Below are 25227 nucleotides of genomic sequence, written 5' to 3'. Positions count from 1 at the left end.
GTCGCGAAACTTGCTGTTCTGCCTCGGCCCCCGTTTTTCTTGCGTACGCATTGAAGCGGCGTGATAGCTTTGAATAGAAATCATCATTAGCGTTCAACTGCTTTTGAATGTTTTTCGCTTTGCGTGTCTGCTTTTTTCTTGTTTGCCGTGCGTTTTTGGTTCCATGCCCATGCCTCCCAAGCCGCGGGCCAAGGATAAGGACGGGTAGCTTTATGACAGCGTCTATTCTCCCGGCAGCTGGGAGAATAATTTTTCGAAATTCTACCGATGATCGCCTCCCATTGGTTGTCTGAAATCATACAACTGCCGGTAGAATGCTGATTTTCTTGTTCTTCCAACATCTCATGGAAACACGTTTCATGGACAACTTTTCCTGGACACGTATTGTCGACGCTGACGTTTCATCGGCACTCGTTACGCGAATTGCACGCTGTAGGGACACTTCATCGCGCGTGTATTCCTCGGGCCAGTGTTAAACCCCCCCTCTTCGCCTCCGCTTTCCCTTGGCGACAGTCAATGGTCCAATGGGAGTCAACTGCCGGTTGAATTTCGGGGAAATTATTCTTCTGGCTGCCGGGAGAATAGATGCTACGTGGCTTTATAGACTGACATGGAGTCAGAGTTGGACTACTGTCTCTCGTCGGTTCTTGAGGCTGCTCAAGTAGTCAGACATTGCAAGGAAAACGTAGTCAACTATTCAAACGCAAAAAAAATACAAGGGGAGTCACACAGACGCCGGCAACATCGCATTTCAATGGTTTGTTCATGGGCAAAGGCGAGCTTCTTGCCCACACTCCATTGCGCATGCGCGGCGCCGGTGGCGTCTGCTAGGGGCGCTCCAGTTTGTTTATAAACATGAGTTGGTGTATAGTTAGTTGTGCCGATCATTTGTTTGTTTGCAAATACATCACATGCACAGCGAAAGGAAACATAAAAGAGAACCATAATAAATGATGGTTTTTCCGGGGAAACAATCACAAGAGAGGTGTAGATTTCAGAGTAGCGAATATTGCTTATTACATCTGATTAGTCTGGTCATTGCCTCAGGTGTATGGCTGGTGGGTGTTCCTTACATTCAATAAATGTGGACATTGTTTCAGGCGCTTCCGGTTCGCTGCCTATAGGCAGTGTGTGCTTTGGCTGTGGCGGAGACTTGGACAGAAGAACAGGCGACCACTGCCCTCCTGCATGGTCAAGGCAATTAGAGGTCACTTTGCCAGCGACACCTACTCCGGGTTTCGGTACCCCTCCCTTTAAAAAAATAAAAGCGCTAAACAATGCATTGCCCAGCAGTCGTTCTTCACCCAAATGCAATGTTAGGCGTTAGAACCAAATGACAACTTATTTTTGTCCAGTTCAATGTCATTATCGATTTTCATGTTTCAGCGAGAACATTGGGAGTTTTCATTGGCTGCCATCTTCTTGGCGCCTTTGAGCGCTTACTGCTATACTCCGTGTCACCTAACAACCGACTGCTGTGGATGCTACGAGCCATTGAGGCGAATCCAAGGCACTTTGAGAGTTTCCCATAACCTTTGAGAAAAAGCACGTTTTTTCAAGATAATTTTTTTTACCAACTTGACGGATTTTGTGAATAGCACATTATTTTTGGAACAACGCCACTAGATACAGACGAAGGGAAAGACTGGAGAACACGAGCATGGACAGATTGTTTTCATGTAAAGCCTAGCCAAGTGCTGTGTTCTCGGAGCCAAATTGGCTAGGAAGACTCGAACACTAATTAGAAATTCTTGCTCTTATTCCTGCAATGCACATACAAGTTACCCAGTAAAAAGGCATCTTTACTTGACATTCTTTTCAGCTAAAATTGGATCTTTTGCTAACACACAAAGGGGAGAGGTGGGGATGTAGCCAAGTGTTGAGTGTGCATGTGTTGGCGTTTGCAACTGTTGCAGATGCCACTGTGTGTAACTGCACTTTCAGCATGCTCCTTGGAGCTTGGATAATCATGCAAAAGGTCGTGATAAAACAAGCCAGAGCATCAATTAGCAAGGTGTGTCAATATAATAGGTTGCTTTGTGAACAAGTCAATGATTGAAAGGAGATCCACTTCCTTATCGTTCTCGCGGCGAGATAAGCTGCGAGCCACGCGCTTTCCACGACGGAGCCGCGTCGCCGCGTGGGCACATCACTCCCGCGTAACAAGGCGAGGAGAAAACGTAGTTCGCTCTTTTTCAAAGCAATAATAGCTGTATTACGTCACCTACAGCCAAAGATTTGACGTTGTTGTCAAAATATATGTGCATGTGCCTAAAAAGAGCAATAATAATAACTTTAGCAATCTTTTCGCAGTTCGCTATTTCTATTGGTCGAATTCTATGGAGGTGGTGGAGACACGGGATGGACCCCGCAAGAGGATATAGTGCCTGTGTATTTCTATTGCTGTGAGTTTACTAGGGCGCCTTGCCATTTAGAACTGGTCATTTTTGTTGACTGAAGCCCAACAAACAATATGCTTCCAAAAACAAGCTTCTCCAAAAAGCACTTGAGTGCCCCTTTAAGCTTCTCCAACTCCAGCAAGCAATCTAGACAGCAATTTGAAGCCCTGGCGACATCGCGGGACCGATCCTTGATCCACACCGAGTTACCGCCGCCTTTATTGCCCTCGGTGACACCACCTTACCTGGTTTTGCATCACGCATCCAATATCATGGCTCCCCTGACACAACGGTCAGGACGGTGAGCTGAACGTCTCACCTAGTGGCCCTGCTTTTCCCCTGTTTCCTCTTTCCTCTCGTTGCCATTTATGGACTAACTTCCTGCTGCCTCATCATGTCTCCACCCCTTACCTGCGGTGTGTGTGGTGCGAGTGTGTCGGCAGATGGTAGGTTTATGGCATGTGTGGGTTGCCACAGCGCCTTACATTTCGGGCAATGCGCCGGCATCGCAGAGGCTACCTTCACGACGATGGGAGCATTGAAGCGTGAGAAATGGCGCTTCAAGACTTGCCGTAGCAAAAACAGCCGTGCTGGCTCAGGAAGTGGGGATGTTACATTCAAAGAGGACCCCAACAGTTTCTCGGCACAACTGGCTTCTGTCAAGTTGGTTGGTTGGACAAACTTTATTTAGATGGGGTGTGCGTCATTGAGCCTCGTAGTTTGGTCCCCTAGTCCAGGGCCCACAGGCCTGAGCGACTCGCCTAGCCCGATCGAGCAGCGCGAGCTGCAGGTCGGGATGTGAGGCGAGCAGAGCGGCCTCCCAAGAGGATTGGGATGGATTGGGAATAGGTCGGATCCCCACTCCGACCGAAGTGTGGCAGGCCCAGGTGCAGTGGTAAAGGGTGGGCTCGGGAGAGTGACAGCCCGGACATTCCCACCGGTATCTGTCGGGGAAGAAGCGGTGGAGGTGGAGGAGGTTAGGAAAGGAGATGGTTTGGAATTTCCTCAACTGTCACGTCTTGTCGGGTGAGGGATTTGTGTGGAGGGGGGTATGTTCTGCATGATATGCGGTAGTGCTAAGTGACCTGGGTGTACGTATCCATGGGCGGGTGAGGTGGGTTGCGAGTCGAGTTCCTCGCATGGTCGACAAGTGGCCGGTCATGCCGTCCCTCCCGAGGCAATGCCCGGAGAGTCGCGTCTCGGGCTAAGGCGTCTGCCGCCTCGTTGCTTGGAAGGGAAGCATGGCCGGGGGTCCATACAATGCGGACCAGCGGTAGTTTGTTGTTGTCTAATGGGGGAAGAATTTGTTTGCGCCAGGAGGAGAGGAGACCCCCAGCCCAGGCTCTGCACGCGGCTTGTGAGTCGGTCAGGATGGTGACGGTGGTCGTGTCCGGATCAAGTTTTGGGTTGTCGTGTGTGGTCGATATAGCCAGTGCTATCGCGGTCTCCTCGGCCTCCACGCAGGTGGGGGAGCCATGGAGCGAGGCGACGGTTCCGTTGCAGCCGTCCCAGTCACACACTGCGACGCAACGACAGACCGAGGGAGAGGTGTACGACGCCGTGTCCGTGTTCAGGGCGTCCGGGTCGTGCTGGTAGCGTTTGCGGAGGTAGCGGACGCGCGCGAGTCGCCTACCCGCGTGCGCTTGCGGGTGCATGTTCTTGGGGATGGGCATCACCCGTACCTTCGCGGCGATAGTCGGTGGCGCGGGCTTCTGCCGTCCCTTTTCAAGTAGGGTGGTCGGAACTCGGTACCCAAGGCGGCGGAGGAGGGCTCTGCCGGTCGTCATACGACTGAGCCAGGACATCTGCCCGGTCTGCTGCGCTTCAATGAGATTCTCCACCGTGTTGTGGAGGCCTAGTTGGAGGAGGCGTTCTGTAGACGCGTGTTGCGGGAGGCCGACTGCTGTCTTGACTGCTGTGCGGAGCGTGGCGTCCAGCGCCTCCACCTCGCGGCGGCGGAAGTTGTGAAAGGGGGCGTGATAAGCGACGCGGCTCACGAGGAGCGCCTGGACCATCCTGAGGGTGTCCTTTTCCTTGAGACCCCTGCGCTTGTTGGTGACTCGGCGGATCAAGTGAGCTATCTGCCGGCACTGCCTGCGCAGTACCTGGACGGTGTGCAGTCTCCGGCAATATGAAAGACCCACTGGGAGCGCGTGGCCGAGGTGGTTGCTGGCGGGGCCGCTGCGAGCGCTCCGGGCAACTCCATTCTGATTCGAGGGGAGGACGCTCACTCGGGGCTCAGCACAATCTGATAAGCGTGTTTCGCTTTAGCTGAGCCCGAGTGAGCGTCCTTTCCTCGAAGCAGAATGGAATTGCCCGGAGCGCTCGCATCGCCCCCGCCAGCCACCGCCTCGGCCACGCGCTCCCAGTGGGTCTTTCATAATGCCGGAGACTGTACGTTGCCTTCCCGTCCCGTTGTAGTTGGAGACCCAGGATTCTGAGGCGTTCCACTGTCGGGACGGGCCGGCCTTTGGTGGAGACGTCAATCCTCTTGTTAATCTTGGTCCTGGCTGTACCACGGATCAATAGAAGCTCTGACTTCTCCACTGAGCATGACAGGCCGGCCGCTCGGGCGTACAGTTGGGTAGCCTCCGCCGCCTCCAGCAGAGCGTCCTGGACTTCTCCGTCTGAGCCGCTCTCGATCCAGACGGTAATATCCTCCACGTAGAGCGCGTGGTGGATGCGTGGGATCGCGTTGAGTATTGTGGGGAGCCCTCCCGAAGGAAAAATCCATCAATATGACCCTGTTTGGCAGTCAATGTTTTCTAGTGGACCGCTGACTGTGCCTGACTGTACGTCAAGCATGTCTGATTGGCCAACAAGTTACTCTGACTGACAGTCAAACTCCAGTCAGACCCCGCTTGTCGGCTTTCTGATGGTTTCTTGGTGGCAGTCGGCCGCCGCGAAATGCCATCAGGATGTCTTGGTGGTGATTCTGTCTGTACATCGATTGTCTCTGACTGTACGTCAGAAAGCTTTGACGTGCAGACAGACGTACGGTCAAAGGACGTAAAGTTCGTTCGGATACCACTATTTCGTCAAATCTATGAATACGAAAAGCAATCTAAGCACGAGAAAACGATTGTGGGACGTGAGCCCATAAAACCGCTGACGTTAGAGATATGACACGCAACCGACCGACAACCTTGATCAGAAGCCCGCCGAAGCGCCGAACACGACACTTCGCACTTCGCTTCGCCCATAGAGGCTTCACCGAGCTTTCATGAACGATCGCTCTCGACTCGTTTTGTTTGCCCGCTCGCTCCACCCTGTCGATCCTGCCCGGGCTCTACAATGTCTTATGTTTTAGTAGAATTTCTACTCGACAAGACCCAGCCTGTTGTGAGTTCCGACGATGTAAGGGACTTTAGCGGTGTAGTTGAAGACGACAGGGTGTACCAGGTCTACTGGGCCGGTGATGCGCGAAAAGGATCGTTCTACGACACGAAAGTACTCTACATGGCAGGTGAGTAGAACTGAAGTACGGCGAGTGATGTACGAGTGCTTTGCATAACATGCTGACGGCTTAACTGCATTTGCAGCCAAAGCATTTCGTATAAAAGGAATAGTCAAATCTAGATTCTCTAACGGTGGCGTAGCATAGCGGTTAAGGTTTCCAATTTGTACGCATGTGGTCGCGGGTTCGATGCGCGGTAATGCTATTTTTTTTTTTTCTCGAACATTTTCTTTTATCGAGGCATTTGGCGATATTTATGAGTGCGTATAGCTTTACTCTTATATAAATGCTGCTTTTGTTGATGAAATTCCCTTGGCAGTGGCAGTCAGACGTCATCTGATGGACCATCAGACGACGTCTGATGGTCCATCACGTTCCACCAACGCTGCTGACTGGCAGTCAGTGTCCCAAATTACGTAGCTTGATGGAATTTTCAATAGGGCTGCCATCGCTATGTTGAACAGGGTGGGCGAGAGGACGGAGCCCTGGGGGGTGCCCCTACCGGCGAGCGGGATGAGGTCAGATCGCTGGTCTCCGAGGCCGAGGGTGGCGGTTCGGTCCATAAGGAACGAGCGCACGTAATCGTACGCTTGCCTCCCACACCGTGCGCGGGACAAGCCGTCAAGAATTGCGTCGTGCGACACATTGTCAAACGCGCCCTTGAGGTCAAGAGCCAGCACCGCCCGGGTCTGGGCCGTGCCGGCGTAGTCGAGGACGTCTTGTTTAAGCTGTAGGAGGACGTCTTGGGTGGAGAGGTTCGGCCGGAAGCCGAACATGGAGTCTGCGAAAAAGCCCGTCGACTCCAGGTGCGGCTGAAGCCGGCGTAGCACCACGTGCTTCATGTGTTTACAGATGCACGAGGTAAGTGAGATGGGGCGGAGGTTTTCGAGCGACAGAGGTTTGCCCAGTTTCGGAAGGAGCGTAATGTCTCCTCGCTTCCACGACGCGGGCAGTTCCCCGAGCGTCCAGACCCGGTTGAAGTATTGTGTGATGACCGTAATAGAGCCATCGTCAAGGTTTTTTTAGGAGCCTGTACGTGACGCCGTCCTTGCCCGGGGCGGTGCTGCGCAAGATGTTTTGGAGCGCGTTCCGGACCTCTTGCTCAGCGATGTCTACGTCGAGGGAATGGGGTATGTTTCCGTCCTCATGTGGGTACGGCGCATATGCTCGGCGAGGTCCGACCGCAATGTAGCGGTCTCTGAGCGTCGTCCAAAGCTGGTCGCCAGTCACGCTTTTCGGGAGAGACCGGAGGAGTTTAGTGATGATGGCCTTGCTCGACTCGACCCGAGATCTAGAACGGTCGAGCAATGTGCGCAGCAAGCTCCATGTTTTCTTCGAGCCCAGAGTGCCCTGCAGCTGATCACAGAGTGTGTTCCAATTAGTCTGGGTGAGCTCTTCGGCGTATTCCTCGGCCTCCTTTTTGACGTGAGTGACACGCGCGCGGCGTTTGCGGTTGTGTTTTGTCTTTCTGCACCTCCTCGTGAGACCGCGGCGTGCCTCCCAGAGATAGAGAAGGTGGAGATCAATTATGGGCGCTTTGTTGGTCGCGTAGACTTTCTTGTTTGCCCGTTCGACGTCTGCCTGCAGCCGTTGGACCCACTGATCAAGCGCGTCGCCGTCGCTGATCGTGTGGTTCGCGGTTGGTGTAGTCGTGCGGATCTGACGGAACGCGTCTCAGTTCACCAACCGTTGCGGCCGGCCCCGCTTGCGGTTGAGAGCGACGGGCACCTGGGTCTCGAGAATGAAGTGGTCCGACCCCAGGTTCTCCCCGAGGTTTGTCCAGGCGCACTCGTCGTGCGTTCGAGCGAGCCTGAGGTCCGGGCAAGTGTCGCGGCTGACACTGTTGCCTATCCGAGTCGGTTGGTCGGGCTCGTTTAGGAGAGCCAGACGGTGGGCATCGATGGCGTCCATCAGCCGTCTCCCCTTTATTGTGGCCTTGGCGTATCCGAGCGCGGGGTGCGTTGCATTGAAGTCGCCTACCATCACGAGGTCATCGGTCCTCCCGTGGGTGGCGTCTATCGCGTCCCGGAAGAGGCCGCCGAACACGTCTCGTGGTCGGCTCGGAGGGCTATATACGTTTAGTAGAGAGAGTCCCCTATCGTCTCTCCCCTGTGGCAGGAGTTCGAGGAAGACATGCGGCACTGGGCTACTGTAGTGTGTGTACAATTACCGGAATATGCTTTGCTACGAGTGTGCTAACGCGAGGTTTTTCCTCCATGTCTGTCAGTTCCTGACTGAATGCAACGTATCCCGACAGAGTAGGTACGCAATCCGCTTCCTGCAGTGCCACGGCGTCTGATTTGTGTTCCTGTGTGGCAATGAACTGTGTGAGGCTGCCGCGCTTGCGGCGGTACCCTCGGCAGTTCCATTGCCACACTCGCATTGCATTTGCGTTGTTTTATATTCGTGTTTGCGAGGAGCTACGGCTGAGTGAAGTATCCATCGTGTTGAATGGAATTTTTGGTTGGTTGAAGTGCGGGGTCCGGTTGGAGGTGTGATTAGATTGTTGTTGCTTGTGTGGGGTGGAGTGCGAGGGACTCGAATCGCGACGGTTTGTATTTTGTTGATTATTGCCCGTCTTCATGGTGGTGTTGGTTTTGAGGCATGTTGACTTGCGTGGTGGGAGACGAGGCGGGGGTGGGTTCAAGGGCTGGACGCTGGTACGGGTGCACTTGTCTAGTCTGGCGGTGGTCGCGCTCGCTGTGTGTGTCGATTTGTAGGAGGGGTTTTTGCTCTGGTTGGGGGGAATTGTGTGGGGAATCGCTAATGGCGGCCAAGACCAGTTGGGGAAGTTGCTGCACAATTTGTTGCATTATTTGCTGTTGTACCTCTCTTATCTCCTGCCTTAGATTCTGCCGTATCTCTGTTATGAGAGCACGTAGCTCGTCGCGTGGTTGTTTTTGGAGCGTTTCGGGCCTAGCTCTTCTATGAGCTCCTTGGCCTCAGCTCTAAGTTCTTGCCGGAAGCGTTCAAAATCTTCCTTGATGTCCTCTTTGATTTCGGTCCTGAATTCTTGCAGGGATTGGGCGCTTCGCTGTTGGGTGTTCGCGGGGGAGTTTTGTTTCGACCCTTCGGTTGCTCGTGTGTCGGTTGTTCGTATTAGCGGAGGACGTTGGCGGTGTTTTTGCTCCGCAGTAGTGGTGTCAATGTATTGCAAGGAAGAGAGGCATGCGGGACCGGGGGAATGAGAAGGGTTAGGAGGCAACGCTGGCCCAGCTCACATTTGCGCCCTTGTGTGCAGGCTCCGGGGTGTTGATCTCTGGTTGGTTCTGCTGCTCCGGCCGTCGTTGCTGTTCACGCTGTCTCTGTTGGCTACGCGATCTGGTCGAGGTCTGGGTTTTGGCCTTGCTGGCATTGTCGCTTGCGTTGCGTCTGTGGTCGTTTCTTTCTGGGGTAGCGTTCCTTTTGGTGTGGCTCGGCTGTCCCGGGGGTGGACCTGAGCTACTGCGATCATATTCATTCTCCTCCACGTTAGTGGGGATGGTGGAGTTGGGGTTCACGCGATTGTAGCTTGGTAGTTCCGGCCAGTGGTGGCTCGCCAAGGCATTGTATGGTAGCGGTGGGGGCGGCGACGGCGGAGTTCGTTGTTGTTCTTTCTCTCGCAGATACCGCGCGACGTGTTCCTTGTTGTAGGGGGCCCTTTGGCGGGCTGGGCAGCGAGGGTCGGTTGCCGGGTGTTCGCCTCCGCAGTTAACGCAGTGGGCGGTGTATTCATGGTCTTCCATGGCTCCGCCGGGCGCGCCGCACGTAGTGCCGCGGCTCTTTTCTGGTTGTGGGCAGACATCGGTGCGGTGTCCTAGGCCTAGGCACACGCCGCACACTTGCTGCCTCGGCTGGTACGGTCGGCAGGGTTATTCCCCACCCGATAGATACACGAAGCGTGGTACCTTGATGCCTTCGAAGGTGATGACAGCTGTGTTGGTTTGTCCCATGATCCGGGCATAGAGGATGTTGATCCCGGTGGCGCGTAGGTTTTCAGTCAGTTCTTCGGCCGTAGGCCGTTTCGACACCAGAGATGACGCCCCTACACGAGTTGTCGGGGACTGCCACGTACGCCGTTAACTTCGTACTGCTTGGTGCCAAGAGTGAGTGCTGAGATCTGTTGTAGACGGGTAGAGGATGGGGGACTCACGACGACCAGATTCTGATCTCGGCGGATCCTTATGGTGGCTTGGGCCATCTAGGCGGCGGGCAGTTGGGCCATCGCGGTGATGGCTTGCGTGATCTTATCTGTTGCCCAGGCACTAAAATTGAGTCTATCTCTTGGCCGTATGACCACTTTGTAGTCGTCAACTGGGAGTGGTGGCAGCCTCTTCTGGCACAGGGCCTGCGATTGCTTCCATCGGCTTCTGTTTTCTTGGTTATAGAGGAAACCCGTGCCACCTGTTCCCTGACGGGTATCCCCGGTTGGCTTCATGTTGCCCGTCGGGCGATTCCCAGCTGCCGTCATCTTGTCGGATACGGTGTAGTTGTTAATCTCAGCTGCTGATGCGTTTTCTCTCTCTAGTTGAAGTTGTCGCTTTCGGGCTCGTCGGCTGACCCCATCCGTCCAGGAAAATTGATCTTTTCCCTCCTGTTGATGTCGAGGGTCATCGCTTTTGGGAGTTGTGGTGCCGTCGCTCAGGCCGAGGCCTTCACCGGGATGGGTTGCGCCTGGTTCTTCGGTTTCATCATCATCACCAGTCTGCAGGCGAGAGGGTTTCGTGGTAGCGCTCTCCATTCGGTTCGGAAGTCCCGTCCACAGGAAGGGGCGGGCCGCTCGTAGAACGAAACTCGAGCGAGCCGATCTCTCGGCGGACGGGCGGCGGCGGGCCAACGAAGCGAGGAGGTGTTTATACCAGGGTCACGTCGTCCTCCGGGGTTCGAAGAGCCCGGAGACGTCGACCGCTCTCGTCGGCGCCTGGAACGCGTCTCCTTCTGTCGACGAAAATCTAGACAGGTTGCTGTGCTTAAAAGAAAGCGTAGACACGCTGTTAACACTTTCTGAAAAACTCGACGCACTGTTGGCTCTGAAACCTACGGTAGATTGGCTAAGGACTACGGTCCAAGACGTTGAAGATTCCGTTAAGTTTCTCAGTGCGCAATATGACTCTGTAATAGCTGAAGCCAAGGCTCAAAAAGAAGCGACAGAGGGAATGGGTGGCGAAATCGGAGCGTTACAGGCTACCGTTAGAGACCAGGCCAACAAGATCCTCCAGCTTAAAGCAGACCTAAATGATCGTGACCAACAGGACCGGTTACCGAATATGGAGATCCAGGGAATACCATTCACTCCAAACGAAAACCTAAGCAAGGCTCTTTGTGACCTAGCCTCTAAGATCGGCCTCCCTCAGTTCCGAACATCCGACGTCCTTTCCATCCGGCGCCTGCCCAACAAGAAGGAAAAACCTGATGGTGTCCCTCAGCTCCTGGTAAGCTTTGCTTCGGTCGATCTAAAGGAGCAGTGGATGGGTTGTCGTGGACGACTGAGAGACCTCAACCGTGACGGCGCTCTTCCCAAGCTGTTTTTCAACGATAACCTCACCCGTGCTAACCGTGAGCTGTTCTGGATTGCAAGAAGCAGGGGAAAGGAGATGCGCTGCAGGTACATTTGGACAAAAAATGCACAAATCTACGCAAGGAAAGCTGAAGGCTCGCCTCTGTTACGGATTAATTCCGTGGCGGACATCGAAAAGATCGTTTAGACCATGAACGCTAACTTTTCATCTGTTAGTAACTGTTAGTAACTTAACGGCATTTCATACATTCCTAGGAAAACCGAAGGGAACAACTTTTGTCTGTTTACATGTTAACATTCGGAGCCTCCGCAAACACTGGGATCATTTCTTATTAATTGTTCGGGATCTGATGTCTTACGTCGATACTTTTATTTTCACTGAAACTAATATTCCTGAATCTATGCTTAGCCAATACCCCATCAAAGATTGCAATACTTTTTTTCCCTAAGACCAACCGCAGTGCACCAAAGATGGCAAGTCTCTACCCTAGATTTAGTGTTTTCTCACGCCAAATCCTTGGCCCTCAAACTAGATTATTCCAATCTTTCGCTCTCTCTATTGTGTTTCTATAGGCCTCCCTCAGAAAACGCTAGGTTATTTCTGAGTGAGCTAGAACTGACTCTTTCAACGTTACCGTGTATTCATTACCTCTGTTTAGTGGGTGATTTTAATATAGATGCACTAAACAGAAGTAATACCCTCGTATGTAACTACTTAAACATTTTGTCCACCTCTGGTTTAGAATGTGTAATTACTGCCCCAACGAGAGAAGAACTCTTAGGCACTAAACTAGTCTCTTCCTGTATCGAGCATATATGCATACGAGCGCCAAGCTCCCGGGTGGATAGCGCTGTGATTCCTTCCAAACTTGCAGTTCACTACTTTGTTGGTTGTCGAGTAATACACCAACTCGACGTTAGCTCCTGAACCTAAAATTTCTAAACAGGTCAAAATCATTGATACTGCATCGCTCGACAAATCAATTGCCTCATATGTTGGGATGGCTCCCTGGGCTCTGTCAACAACGATAATATTTATCCACGGTTTGTGCAGGTCTTTAGCTCATTAACTGAAGCTGCTAAACGTACTGTTATTTTGAAAAAAAGCGCAGACTACAACACAAATGGCTCAACTTTGGTATCCTGGAAAAAAATTAAAGAAAAGAATATCTTGGTGGAGTGCTGTCGAAAGCTTCCAAATAACCTAAACCTGAGGAATGAATTTAGGCAAGCTAGAAACAAAGTGAACGCAATTATTCGCTGCGCAAAAAGACAGTATTTCAAATCAAAATTTCAAGAGGCCAAGCGTAGTTCCTTTAAAACATGTTCATTAATTAATCAATTCCGATGCACTGGTACTACACAATTTATTGAACAAACTATCGAAAACCATTTCGGCGCATTGTCATCATCCTTAGCTGAAGCGTTCGACAACTTTGCTACGTACTCTGGTGTGAGCCGAAACAATCATGACCACTCTTGCACTTTGCATAACACATGATTAACATCAGCGTTTCTTCCCACCATAGAGGACACACATCTTCATTCTCTTCTGTTCGGTTTCAAAACTAACAAGTCACCCGAGATTGATGGCATTCGCACGTATGACCTCCAAAGAAACTTCACGAAGATTAAGAATGTTCTTTTAGTTAGGCTAAAGGGCTTCATTACATGTCGTACCATACCCACTGGCCTCAAAGTAGCCATGGTAAACCTCTTTTTAAAGGAGGAATACGATCTAAAGTTGAAAACTATCGCCCTATATCTATATTGCGAATTATAGGACAATTACTTGAAAAACACATATTTCAGGCGATGACCAGTTTTATTAATAAGCATGATATCTTTACGTCAACTCAATACGGCTTTATCGCTGGACGAGGAACCCAACCAGCTCTGGATGACTTCTCTGATTATTTGCACTCAACATTTGAAAAAAAAATATGTTCGCTTGTGCAATATTTCTCGATGTATCTAAAGCCTTTGATACTGTTAGCCATCAATTGCTTCTAAGAAATTTGCAGAATTTGGGGTTTCGCGCTCCGTTTTTTTCCTTACTAGAAAGCTTCCTATCTGATCGTGCCCAACGTATAGTACTCGGAGACTTCAAAAGCTCTTTTATTTCTATAAAGGCGGGAGTCCACCAGGGTTCTATTCTTTCACCTTTGCTCTTTAATATTTTTGTGAACGATATGGCCCATGTTATAAATGGATGCAAAATTTCCCAATATGCCGACGATACCCTTCTTGTCGTGCGTCATATTGATTTCTCTGAGTCGCTCAAATTACTCCAGGCCAACTCCACGCATTTAATGGACTGGTTCACGAACAACCTTCTAGATATTAACAGTTCTAAAACAAATCTTGTCTGTTTCCACAACCCCCTAAAGAAACATCAGGGTAATCTGCAGTTCTTTCTCCATGGATCAAGCTGTAATCCTTGTAATTGTGTATTCATCGAATCAATTGACCATGTAAAATACCTAGGCGTATATTTTGATTATGATATGTCACGGAACTCACACATGTTTTACCTTTGTGGTAAACTGCTATCTATTGCCTGTATGCTTTTTAACAGTCGAGTTTTTCTGCCTGTCGGTATTCGATTTCTTATTGTACACGCGCTTGCTTACAGTTTACTCCGTTATGGGGTAACGGTTTTCGGTAACTGTTCAGGACGGTGGCAAGGGAAAATTAATATTTTACTTAAAAGTATATTAACAAGCGTCGCATTTAATACGGATCTGTCTTACAGTGCTGACATTTTTAAAAGCCTTAAACTCCCGAATTTTCGTTCTCTGTTTATTCAGAACGTTGTGCCTCGGTACTTTTGGAATAGCGATTTCAAAACACCAGTTATTCCATCCCGCACATTGCGTCGCACCTCTCGTTTCGAAGTGAAGCTTTGTTCCACTGGATATGGCAAAATGTATACGGGAGTACTATGTCCCGTTTCTGTTCAACGCCCTCCCGGACTCTATTTACCAAGTTACATCAGTGAAGTCGCTGAAACGAGAACTCAAGTGCTTAAACTTGGACACTAGTTAACTGACTTTTCAGGATGTGTGTAGAGACTGTTTGTGAGATGCTGATTGTGTGCTAGTTTAAAATTTCTTTGCGTGTGTGAATTTTACTTTATTTTGTACCTAGGCAGACACATATGTCCTTTTTTTTTAGGGTGTCATCACACAAGCCTTTATTGGCTTTGATGTACCCGTATTCCCATCCTACTTCTCTTGTCTGAATGGGCCAATAAATTTATTATTATTATTATTATTACTACTATTATTTTTATTAGTAGTAGTAGTACTAATATTAGTATTAGTATTATTTTTGTTGTTGTTGTTGTAGTTCTTGTGGTCGTTGTCGTTGTCGTTGTAGTTCTGGTTGTAGTTCTTGATTTTGTTGTTAGTTAACACTGGCTCCCGCGAGGACCCTGTTTCCAAACGGGCTCCTTCTTAGAACACAAAATACGAAATAAATGATCCCTATATAGGGAAGAGACGCTATATTGCCTCCCGATTGTTTTTCTCAAGGCAAATCAGAAAATAATAATTTTTGACACACTCTATGAGAAATTGTTTTTGAATATATAGTATGATTAGGCATCTGGAGAATTGAAACACTGCTTATAATCGCTGTTTCCCTTTTCATTCTTAGAATAAAAATGGGCGAGAGAAGCCATTCACCATAGTAAAAGCCCCAGCCTAAAATGAATATGGGTACAATTGAAGACGGCATGTCCAAGTTTTCTGGAAGGCAGATTGGCTGAATGTAATTGGTAAAGTTTACCGGTCTTTTCAATTTCAATAGGGCAATATCTCCCTGTAAGAGAAACGCATATTGTTTAGCATTATATGCAGCCAGCAAATAATAAAGAAAAATTTAAAATATTGTAGTTGGTACAATACCATAAAGAAGGAACAGTTCTGAATAGGGACGCAGACCTGCTCGACCCCAACGCAAACGACGTGACTATTCGGCGCCGTGTTGCCATCTAGTTCGTCGCTTCCTTCGGCGGTGAGGGGTCCAGTTGTTTCGCCGGAACAATCTGCATAATTGATTCTATTTACGCTTCCCATACGCACCGAAATAAAGCTGGCGTTCTCATTCCTAGACGAATAAAACAGAGATGGAAAGGGACGTGACACTGATTTTAAGTTGTAATATTCCTTTCGTCAAACGACTAGTGGCATCTCGATTTTAAAAACACTTAAGATGACAATTTGTTCTTTTTTTGGTTTTTACTGCAGCCCTGTTTTAGAGCGCAGCTTTTAGGCGCCCAGTTCCCCCCAGATTTAGCTGGGAAGTTTTCCCCCTAAATTTAGCTCGGAAATTTTTCCGCTAAATTTAGCGGGTGGATTTTTACGATAAATTTAGCTGAGAATCTTTCCCGCTAAATTTATCGGGTTAAGTTTCCCCGCTATCTATAGCAGGGAAATTGACGTCACGTGACCTTAACACCAATCCAGTTTCCCCGCTAAATTTAGTGGGGAAATTTAGGGAAAACTTCGCACTAAACGGGAGGGCAGCAGGCGAGGAGGAGGGGAGGGTGCGAAGGGAGAGAAGAGACATACACTTCCCTTTGTGCCCTCCACTTCTCCTCAAGAGCTGCGTTCTACTTCGGCATTACAGAAAACTGTAAACGTCTTTATTTTTTTGACTCATTAATATTGTGTCTGGAAAGTGCAGAACACGACCTACCGTGTGACTCAACCGGAGCAATTTGAAGAGATCGCATAAATTGTTTCCTTAATCTATACGGATAGCATTTACCACAAAGATAGCTGAAGGTGGTAGATTATGTATCAATATTTTACAAAATAAGCTTATCCGAGTAAACCGTTAAAAATCCCGACCTTGAAGACCCTACCTACGAGGCCCGTCTGCTAACGAAACCGTCCGATTGGCGCAACGGTCGATGGATGGCGGCACGTAAGGTTGCAGGTGGCCACAACGGGCGCTTTCATCGGTACCAAGATTAACCAATGACATTTTTGATCCAGAAGCGCTGCACTCGGTTTGTGAGTCAATCGCCAGTGCTTGATTTAGTTTCACAAATAAAAAAAATACAATACAAAGAAAAATACAATGTTGTCTTCTTTTTTTACTTCTATGTTAGGCTACATGTCGTCGTTTGCTTTGCATATCTTGATAATCGCCCGTTTATTTTTTATTTTTTTTATGAAAGCTTAGTTTGTGCTGTTTAGCGCTGTTAGGCCCAAAGCAACACTTCTTGGTGTGCTTATCTTTCAACATGCGAAGGAAGGCTGTTCTCCAGTATTGCAAGTGCCATCATCTGTGGCTGTTCCGTTAGCAGACAGACGCCTGAGGTAAAAATGTGAAGTTCTGGACTGCAATCATTTTATTGAAGTAACTCGCTCAGTGAATTTGATTACACAAGATCCATGCCTTCAGGCCCGTCTGTAGTAAATCCTAGCCCGATCCGTTTAAAGGAACGATTTGTGCAGTGCCTTCAAAAAGTCAAAGATTTGCTTGAGTTACATGCACGTGGAAGTCAGCAAAAAAAAGCTATCGCCGTTTTTTTTTTGTTTTTTTTTTTTTGCTTTTGGTTTTTATGAGAAACGCTGACACAAACTCTTGCACAAGTTCCCGGATTTTTTTTTTTTACAGGTTCATGCGTTTGGAATGACCGGTATGTATGCTCAGGCACATTGTGCTTCAAGTTACGACTTACAAATATATGTTTCTCAGCCAGAAATTGCACTGGGGGTTACTAATTCTTATTTCTCCTTTATATATTTACTACAAACCTAAACAGAAAAATTATTACAGTGCACATTTCGTCGACGAGCTGTAATTTTGATTTTTAGTAGTCTTCATTCTTTACACCAGTGCTAACGCTTGGCACATTACCAATTCGACACATATGACTACCTATATCTCCAGTACTTTATCAATCAGGGAGATAATTCTTGTAAGCACTCATAAACCTTGCGACGCATTAAACAACTGTTGGTTATACAAAAAAAAATGTGGTTGTTAATTTTAGAGCTGTCTCGCATTATATAATCTTGAGTGCTAGTGCCAGTAATGCATTTATACGTGATTTTGAACCGGAGACGACGGACGAGATTGAGGGAAAATACTAAAAATACTAAAGTCTCAATATGTCTTAAGACGCACGTCTCTGTCCCCCTGTTGCCCGTCGTCTCCGGTTTAGAATAATGTGCAAGTTAAAACAACTCGCCTGTTTATTAAACTTATCTTCTATGCATTTATAGGGGAGTAAAAACTAAATGTACACAACCAGCCTTTTCTGCAGCTGTTAGTTCCTTACTCGAAACTATACAGCGTCTTTTAACAAACACTGCCTTAACTCAGCCCTTGTATTATAAAGATCTACCAATAATTTTATTTGCGTATTAGGTTCTGGCAAATTTATATCGGTCGGTGAATCATCCTAAATCATACTTTTCAAGGTTGGAAATCTATAGAGATAGAAAGTTCTGCGAGAAATTAGGGGTTGCGATGTCCTGATATTAAACTTCAAAGTAGTACGCATCATTTCACTGTTACCAAAACACATTTTCCTTGAAGTGAAAATTGCATCTCAAAATGTATGCCTGTACCAATTTTAAAAGTTAAATGTCAGCAGCTGTTATAATTTAGATATACTGCTATCATCAAAAATATCTACAAATACAGCACATTTGTATGCAACGAATGTGCGACAGGTCTTATCGACATGATCCGTTCAAACAAATGTATTTTGCATCGTAAAGAAGCAGGCGAAATGTGTACATACCGAAAACAATGCGCAGCGGTTAGCACAAATTGGTTGCTTATTAATACGCCGCCGCAATAGAAGGTATCGTTTCCATTGTACAGCCCCACCATCCACGGCCAGCTGGCTGGATCTGCCATGGTACCGTTTACGATGCGTTCGGAAACAGTATTTTTTAGATGGCGCCGTCCACAGTTATCGTTTTGCAAAAGATCATTATCTTCTGTATGTTCCATGCTTGCAACTCCTGTAAATACCAGACCACCAGTGAGCGCTTCGCGACGTCTGCTGGAGGGTCTTAGGAAACAATGCAACCAAACGTTTTGCAAATGAACAAATTATTTATGAAGCTGAGATATGACGTAGCTAAACCCAGACATATCACTTCGAGTGCTGAAGAGCTAGAGGCACATATTTCATTAGGTTGCAAAAAAATAAAAAAATAAACTGTGAAACTACATGAAATGTGAAATATTTATCAAAATTTACTTGAACGGTAATTATCAAAGGACACTGTGTACTGAGGCAGTCTGTACTTAACTTGTGTTTCGAAACAAGTTCACGCGACTAAACAAGTGAAAACACTAAGAAGTAGCATCGATCCCGAAATTACCCCTCATTGAATTTCAATCTCCTGGTGTTCGAGCACTATCCAGCCTGCAACAGCATTAAGAAGAGATGCAGCTGCTTTCCTAGAATGATTTGAAAGTGTATTTATCGATGGACCATCAAATTAAGTTTTATTAAGGTTAAGTGCTGGCGAAATTAAGAAAAAAAAAATCATATTGAAACAAATAATAAAAACAGAGAAAACATATCTCGCAAGAAAGGTAAAAAACACAGGCGAGCTGGTGAATGGTATCCATAATAACCCTGAGACGAAGGAAAAATAAAAAAACGGACAGTACAACGAAGTCTCTAGTAATGCCTGGTCCATGGAGACTTCGTTGTACTGTCCGTTTTTTTTTATTTTTCCTTCGTCTCAGGGTTATTATGGATATCTCGCAAGTTCGTCGATACCAATAAATAAAGAGCCTTGACACGCCTAAACATCAGTGTGCCGCCAAAATACCATTACAATGCTCGTGAAACTTTAGTTTATATTTCCGAAAAAAAAAGTATTAGTTGCCGGCTTTTCCGCTAGGAGCCTCGATTAGGACATTTTGTTCTAGATATAACGCAATGTCTTCCAATGGACAGTCATCAAAAGTACCAACTAAGTCTTTGCCCGAATCTCTCAGGAATCGTTTTTTTTTTCTGCACAAAAGCTAGTGCCCAAATCGACACACACACCCTTTCTGTTGCAGGCGTACGAATATCTCCTCGGCAATCGGTAACAACAACTCAAACAACGTGTTCGATGTCAGTGAAGTATACTGGCTGAAACCCAACGGAGTTATTTGCAACCATTCCTTAGCGCTCATAAGCAGTACCATCTATCTAAAAAGCTAACACAAGTCCTTAGGAGCTAAAAACCCTATTCGTCAGGCCCATTATGAAATACCTCTAATTGACTACTCGATGCGTGAAAATGTTTAGGCATTGACGGGTTTACCAATTCAATTCATAAAAGACAACCTTGTTAAAAGACAGTCGAAGCTGGGATAAGTCTGAGCTGGGCAGGTCGGCTTGTTCTGTGTAAATATCAAGGATCTGGATGAGTGAGGTTTACTGATGGTCAACATACATATCAAGAGCGTTGGCATTATCACGACTTATTTCACGCGTCTGAAGCACGGTTGTATGTCTTGCTTATGAACCCGGAAGAGGAGACAAATGTCAAGACAGGGGTCAAAAACTTTCTGCGTGTCGTGCCTTTATTTTTCTTTTCTTATTGCTTCTAATGGGGAAGTTTTTGAAAATAATCTTGTTAATTAAAATATATATATATACATATATATAATTTGTTACATTTGTTCTCCTGCGCTTCCTGGTTTACGTGAGGAGAACCGACACGTGTTCCACGTTAAAGGGTGATTTTGTTCGAGGGCTGGAGATAATTTTTACCTTAGACTCAAGTGTTTTATTGACTCGGATGCAGATCATCTATGACAAGAGGTTTAATCCTGTCGTGGACATTTCCAATACCCTTCCATGTTTTAACAAAAGTGTAATACTCAGTATTACACTTTTGTAAAACATCGAAGGGCTCAATATGTAAAGTGAAAATATTTAAGTTTCGTTGCCTTTGACTTCCCGCAAGTGTAACCCTCCTAAGGCCTTACCAGTTGTTTGGGGCACACGGATTGATACATTGATAATCTAAAACTATTTTCTTATTTGAAGTCCTCCGTCATACCCAGTAAAACGTAAATAACTCACTTATCGTGTGTATTAAAAGAATGCGTATACTGCAGGCTAAAAGGTTTGAAAATTATTTGTTTCATTACTAGCTCCGAAACTTATATTTGAATGGTACAACAAAAAGTAACAATAAATTCATTACTGCTTCGAGGCACTCGTTTATTTTAGCGTTTTTCTGAATACAAGTAAATTTTTTTCTCGCTGTATTGTAATGAAACAAATCAAAGAAACTTGAGCTTTGGTAAATTTTGAAATTTGTCTGATTAACGCCAGTTTTGACACCCTAAAAAATGGCGTCATTTAGCGAGTGTGCTAGCTAGACTACACGTGGCAACCAGGAATGAGTTCGTGTATCACCGCAATATACCTTCCCGATGAATACATTCTGTGTGCTGCAGTGGTTCACTTATACTTAATATTTTATAATCCACGGTTTATAAAAGTGCATTTTCTTGCCTTCGGTTACGGCAGAACTGGTGGCACTGGGGTTTTCCTTGTGCTAGTGCATGCCAGTCACATATCTGCGCTGTTTTATCTTTGCTTTACTTTGAACAGAAGAAACCTTAAAAGTATAAATTGATTGAGTTCTGATAATAAATTCAGCTGCCATGTATTCATAATTAGTTTATGCGTGTGAGGGTTAGTTTATACGGTGATCACTTTCGCGTCTCACGCGGTCGAACAACAGAGTAATTTCTTTTGCGAGGGCCTCGTCCCGATGAATGGAGAGTTCGGTCACTTATTTATGATAATCGATTCTTCTACTGAAAGCTTGAGCAGGCGTTAAAATGTATCTAGGCAAAAATAGAACTTGAACGAAACAATTAACACAATCATCAGGCTTCAGGAGGGTACAAATTAGTAACCAACTATATGGTTTGGAAAAGAAACCTTTAAACAAAAAATCTGATTGATCGAATATTAATATCTTAGATGTCGTTTACGGTGGACAACAAGGGTCTACGTACCATGCATAATAAATGAACAAAAAAGCTTGAACAGAGCACAAACATAAAGACTTATAACGATGAAGTGATTGTTATTTTTTGAGTGGCCCCAATGATTTAATATCTCATAAAAGCACAAAGACATCTTAGTGGGTAAGTAAAGCTCCTCTATGTATAGGGTAAGAGATGAAAAAATGAGGAAGGACGACGGATGGCCCTAGATCCGTTCAGGCCGAAGCAAACCACAAGTCGTGACGTGAATAGAATACTAACAGAATTCTTCGCTAAGCAAGGCTTCTTTGTGATAACGCCTTTTTACCTTGCGGTAATTTTTTGGGGGTTAACGCCCTATTTTTATGTCCCAAAACGTACATTAAATTTAGGATGAGTCATAAATTTTGTAATGTGTCAGCGATCGGTAACGGTAAACAACACACACAGCTATAACCACTAGTAAACGTGTGTCCTAAGGAAAACAATTAAAAAAACCGGATTCATTAGAACTTAAGTCTAGTGGCATTAGCCAATGTGCTAGTGGGTAGTTCATTTTAACGGATAAAAAACAGCGCTGGGAGACGGAAGACAAACAGAGCGCTGACTTAAAACGCAGCTTTAATGGATCCGACAATGCGCATAAATAGAAAAATTGTTTTATGAATTGAGTGCGAGCAGCAGTTACAACTTTATTGAAAGTGCTTACACCTATGTCTGCTCGCTGGTGACCGCTCTTCCTGCGGTGGATCACTGTGGCGAGAGCTCTGACGTGCCATCGACAGAACTGTTCACTTCATCGGGTGGCAAACATCGCCTCGCCTCCCAGAAAGCACCCCTAGGAGACCACCTGCAGCCACGGAAAACGAGGTCCAGAAGTTGGAAGCCGTCTGCCTTCCGAAGCAAGTAAGTCACGTCTTACGCTATGGGCCAGTGTTCGCCGTCGAGCCGATGAAGTCGCCTCCGGTGTGGTTGTCTCTGATAAGTGAAGTGTAAGGACAAGCAGCGGGGTCTGAAGCGGACAGATGTGTCGCTGAGGGTGTTGATGTGTTACTGCAATGAAAGGCGTCTCGTAGCAGAGTCCTGGTGGAAGGCACCTTTACCTACTTAAGAGATAACGCCCTGTCGTTACTACCGGACGATTAGAAGGGGGTCTTTATGCTCTTACCGAAGGGCATGCTCAACTCAAAAGCTGTAGACGCTATCGAGGCTACGTTTGTTTGCAGGGAGGATGTGTTCTTTGGAAAAGTAGAAACTGAAGCTCGGAAACAATGCGAACGGCTGAATCTATCTAAATTTGCCCTAGCTGTCAGTAAGGGAAAATGCGTAAATCTATACCTATTCTCCTTAGCCATAACACACAAAAAACTAGCTGAGCGCTATGTGTAATAGTATCGAAAAGTGGAATCTGGCAAAAATCGGTGGCCGTATTCTTACAAACAGAATTGAACGTTTTATCTATTGGCAATCCCTTTCAGGTAAAAAAAGCTCAGGACAGAAGTAGACTTTTTAAAACGATGCCCGAACCGAAGCTTTGTTGCCTGTTCCGAATGCATTAAGGATCTTTAATATTCTATTCCGCACTCGGAGTTTTTGGCATGCGTTGAACATTGTATTGGCGACTAGGGATATGCAGCTTTTCAGGATTAGTGCGGACTAAGGGCGAGAAATTTCTTAAGGGCTTTAACGTTTTACCTGACATCGACTTTTTTACGTAGAATTGAGAGTCTTTCATTCAGATGAACTGCATGTGTACAGGTTCCTGATTAGCTCTCGTGTAAAGCAACATCTACCTGGCATTTATGACATACACTTATCTAGGAAACTTGAAGGTTCTAGGGCAAAGAATATATTTAGCTTTGTGCATGACTTGTTAGTACTTGTAAACTGTAACGGAAAGCATTTTAATGATTAATACTCCGTTATTTTGCCACTTTTATTAAGTGCGTGGAACCGTTCATTCTAATGCACGAATTAGCGATAAATGGTCCCATAAGATACCTAGACTTCGTGCTCCGCTGTCATCACTCACATATCTGCTGTCTTTATGAAACTGGGGGCAACAAACCCCTCCCGCCGTTTTCATCACCCCATTCTAAGCTGGTGAAAAAAAATTATCAACGTTTCTATTAAGAATGTTCTACATAAATTCTTCTTTCACTTGGTCAAGTATAGCTTTACACATTAAGTATTATTACACATGGCCGCAGGCTACTCATCGCACCTCCTAATTGCGGTCCCAGAAACTCTACAGAAGAGACGACGCAACGAGAGCGATCAAGAAGCTAACAGAAAAAAAATCGAATATCAAGGTACTACCGTACCGACACAAGGTTTCCCAAAATCTGAAAATAGTGGAACGGCGAATCGGTATTCGTGTGGTCTTATCGGCTCCGAACAAACTTTCTTTAATGTGCGAAAATGTGAAATATGATGTAAGAGAAAAACAAGTTTGCATTAAGGTTTTTATACGAGTTGTGGAGGTGATGTTTTCTATCCCCCATCTTGATGCCGCAGACAGATAGGGCAGACAGGACGCTGTCACAATGAGCGGTTAAGAGAGCACACGACTAATGTGTCACAGCTTGTGTCGGAGCATCTTGGTGTGCACTGCCGCGACTGCGGATGCGCTTCACTCTTTGAAAGATGCACGGTCATCAGTTCACAAAGGGACACGCTCAGGCGGGAGATTATAGAAGAGCGCCCTAATGGACAAGCGGGGTCAGAATGGATTAGTACCCCGTCACTTACTTTGTCGATAAAGGAGAGCAAGTTTCTTTGTAGATCGGACAACAGCACAGCGTGCAGATGACTCTAGGAACAGGCGTCATGTTTCTTAAGTGTTGTCTCCCAAGTTTGTTTTTGCTGGGGGCAAATTTTGTATTTATACGCGTTGTCAGATTCATTAAAGCTCGATTGTAATTCAGCGCCGTGTTTGTCTTTCCTCTTCTGCTATATCCGTGTCCCTGAGCTGTTTTTTTTTTTTTCTTTAAGATATATTTTATCGAAGTAAACAAATAAAACGAATGCACAATATTTCGTATGTAGATATAAAGTAGCGTCGAAATTAAATAAAGTAAAATCTTATTTTTGGTATTTGAAAACAAAGATAGCCCTCTACGAACGATAAAGAACTCTATGTCACTGGTTTCACGGAGGAAATTGCGCCTATTGCCTGAACAATCCGAAAAATACGTTCTCAATTTAGCGGTTTAAACCGGTTCGAACCGGTTTCTGTACCCCGGAACTGAACCGGAAGCCTTGAACATAAACCCAAACCAAACCGACAAAACTTTTGGCTCGACACTCTGGTACCCTGAGCGACCATTGCGGCGCTACCTGCCGATGAGAGTTGTAGAGGGCCTGCAGGCTCTTAGCTTCGTCTTTACTCACAAAGCCTGGAAGTTTGACGACGAAGCCACAGAGTGTCCGGTCGCAGATTTGGAGCTCGAGGATCTGGTAACACAGAACATTAAAGAGCCATTTTTCAGGAAACCTGGACGTTAGCAAGCAGATTTTGCGGTGGCAAGGACCCGGAACACACTTGTTCGCTCGAGGGAAGTGTGTTTCGTCGTCTAGCCGCAGCGGGGCGCCAGTCACGTGACTCTCCTCTCGTCCGTTGTCTGCCGCACCACCTTTTCCATTTCCGTGGCCGCTTCTCTTGACGTTCTGCCAAGATTTGTCAGTGTGTAGAAGGCTATGGTAGAATATCTAGAGTGCGGCGGCCCCTCACCGGCACTGGTTGGTTTTTGCGTGGTATTTCTCCTTTGATTATTATATTTCCGCTCGTGCTTAGAAGCGCGCGTACCGGGAATTGCCCGAGTGGTTTTCCTTGAGGTGCAATTTTTTGTGAACGTAATTATCACGAGCCATTTTTTCACTCA

At 46.7% G+C, this 25227-nt stretch overlaps 1 protein-coding gene across 1 annotated transcript in view; it reads right to left on the bottom strand.

Annotated features, from left to right (window-relative positions):
- Nucleotides 1-25227, bottom strand: part of LOC115329799 (chymotrypsinogen B-like) — a 48534-nt gene that overhangs the window by 6611 nt on the left and 16696 nt on the right. The window contains exons 2-4 of the mRNA XM_040212046.1: nucleotides 18123-18348; nucleotides 15265-15466; nucleotides 15043-15178 (exon numbers count right to left, since the gene is read on the bottom strand). Of these exons, the coding sequence (XP_040067980.1) occupies nucleotides 15043-15178; nucleotides 15265-15466; nucleotides 18123-18348 (564 nt within the window). The remainder of the gene's footprint in view (nucleotides 1-15042; nucleotides 15179-15264; nucleotides 15467-18122; nucleotides 18349-25227) is intronic.

Source organism: Ixodes scapularis, unplaced genomic scaffold (assembly GCF_016920785.2).
Source record: "Ixodes scapularis isolate PalLabHiFi unplaced genomic scaffold, ASM1692078v2 PGA_scaffold1__304_contigs__length_218370807, whole genome shotgun sequence".
NCBI classification, from domain to species: domain Eukaryota; kingdom Metazoa; phylum Arthropoda; class Arachnida; order Ixodida; family Ixodidae; genus Ixodes; species Ixodes scapularis.
This window is presented reverse-complemented; position numbering and strand designations above follow the sequence as displayed.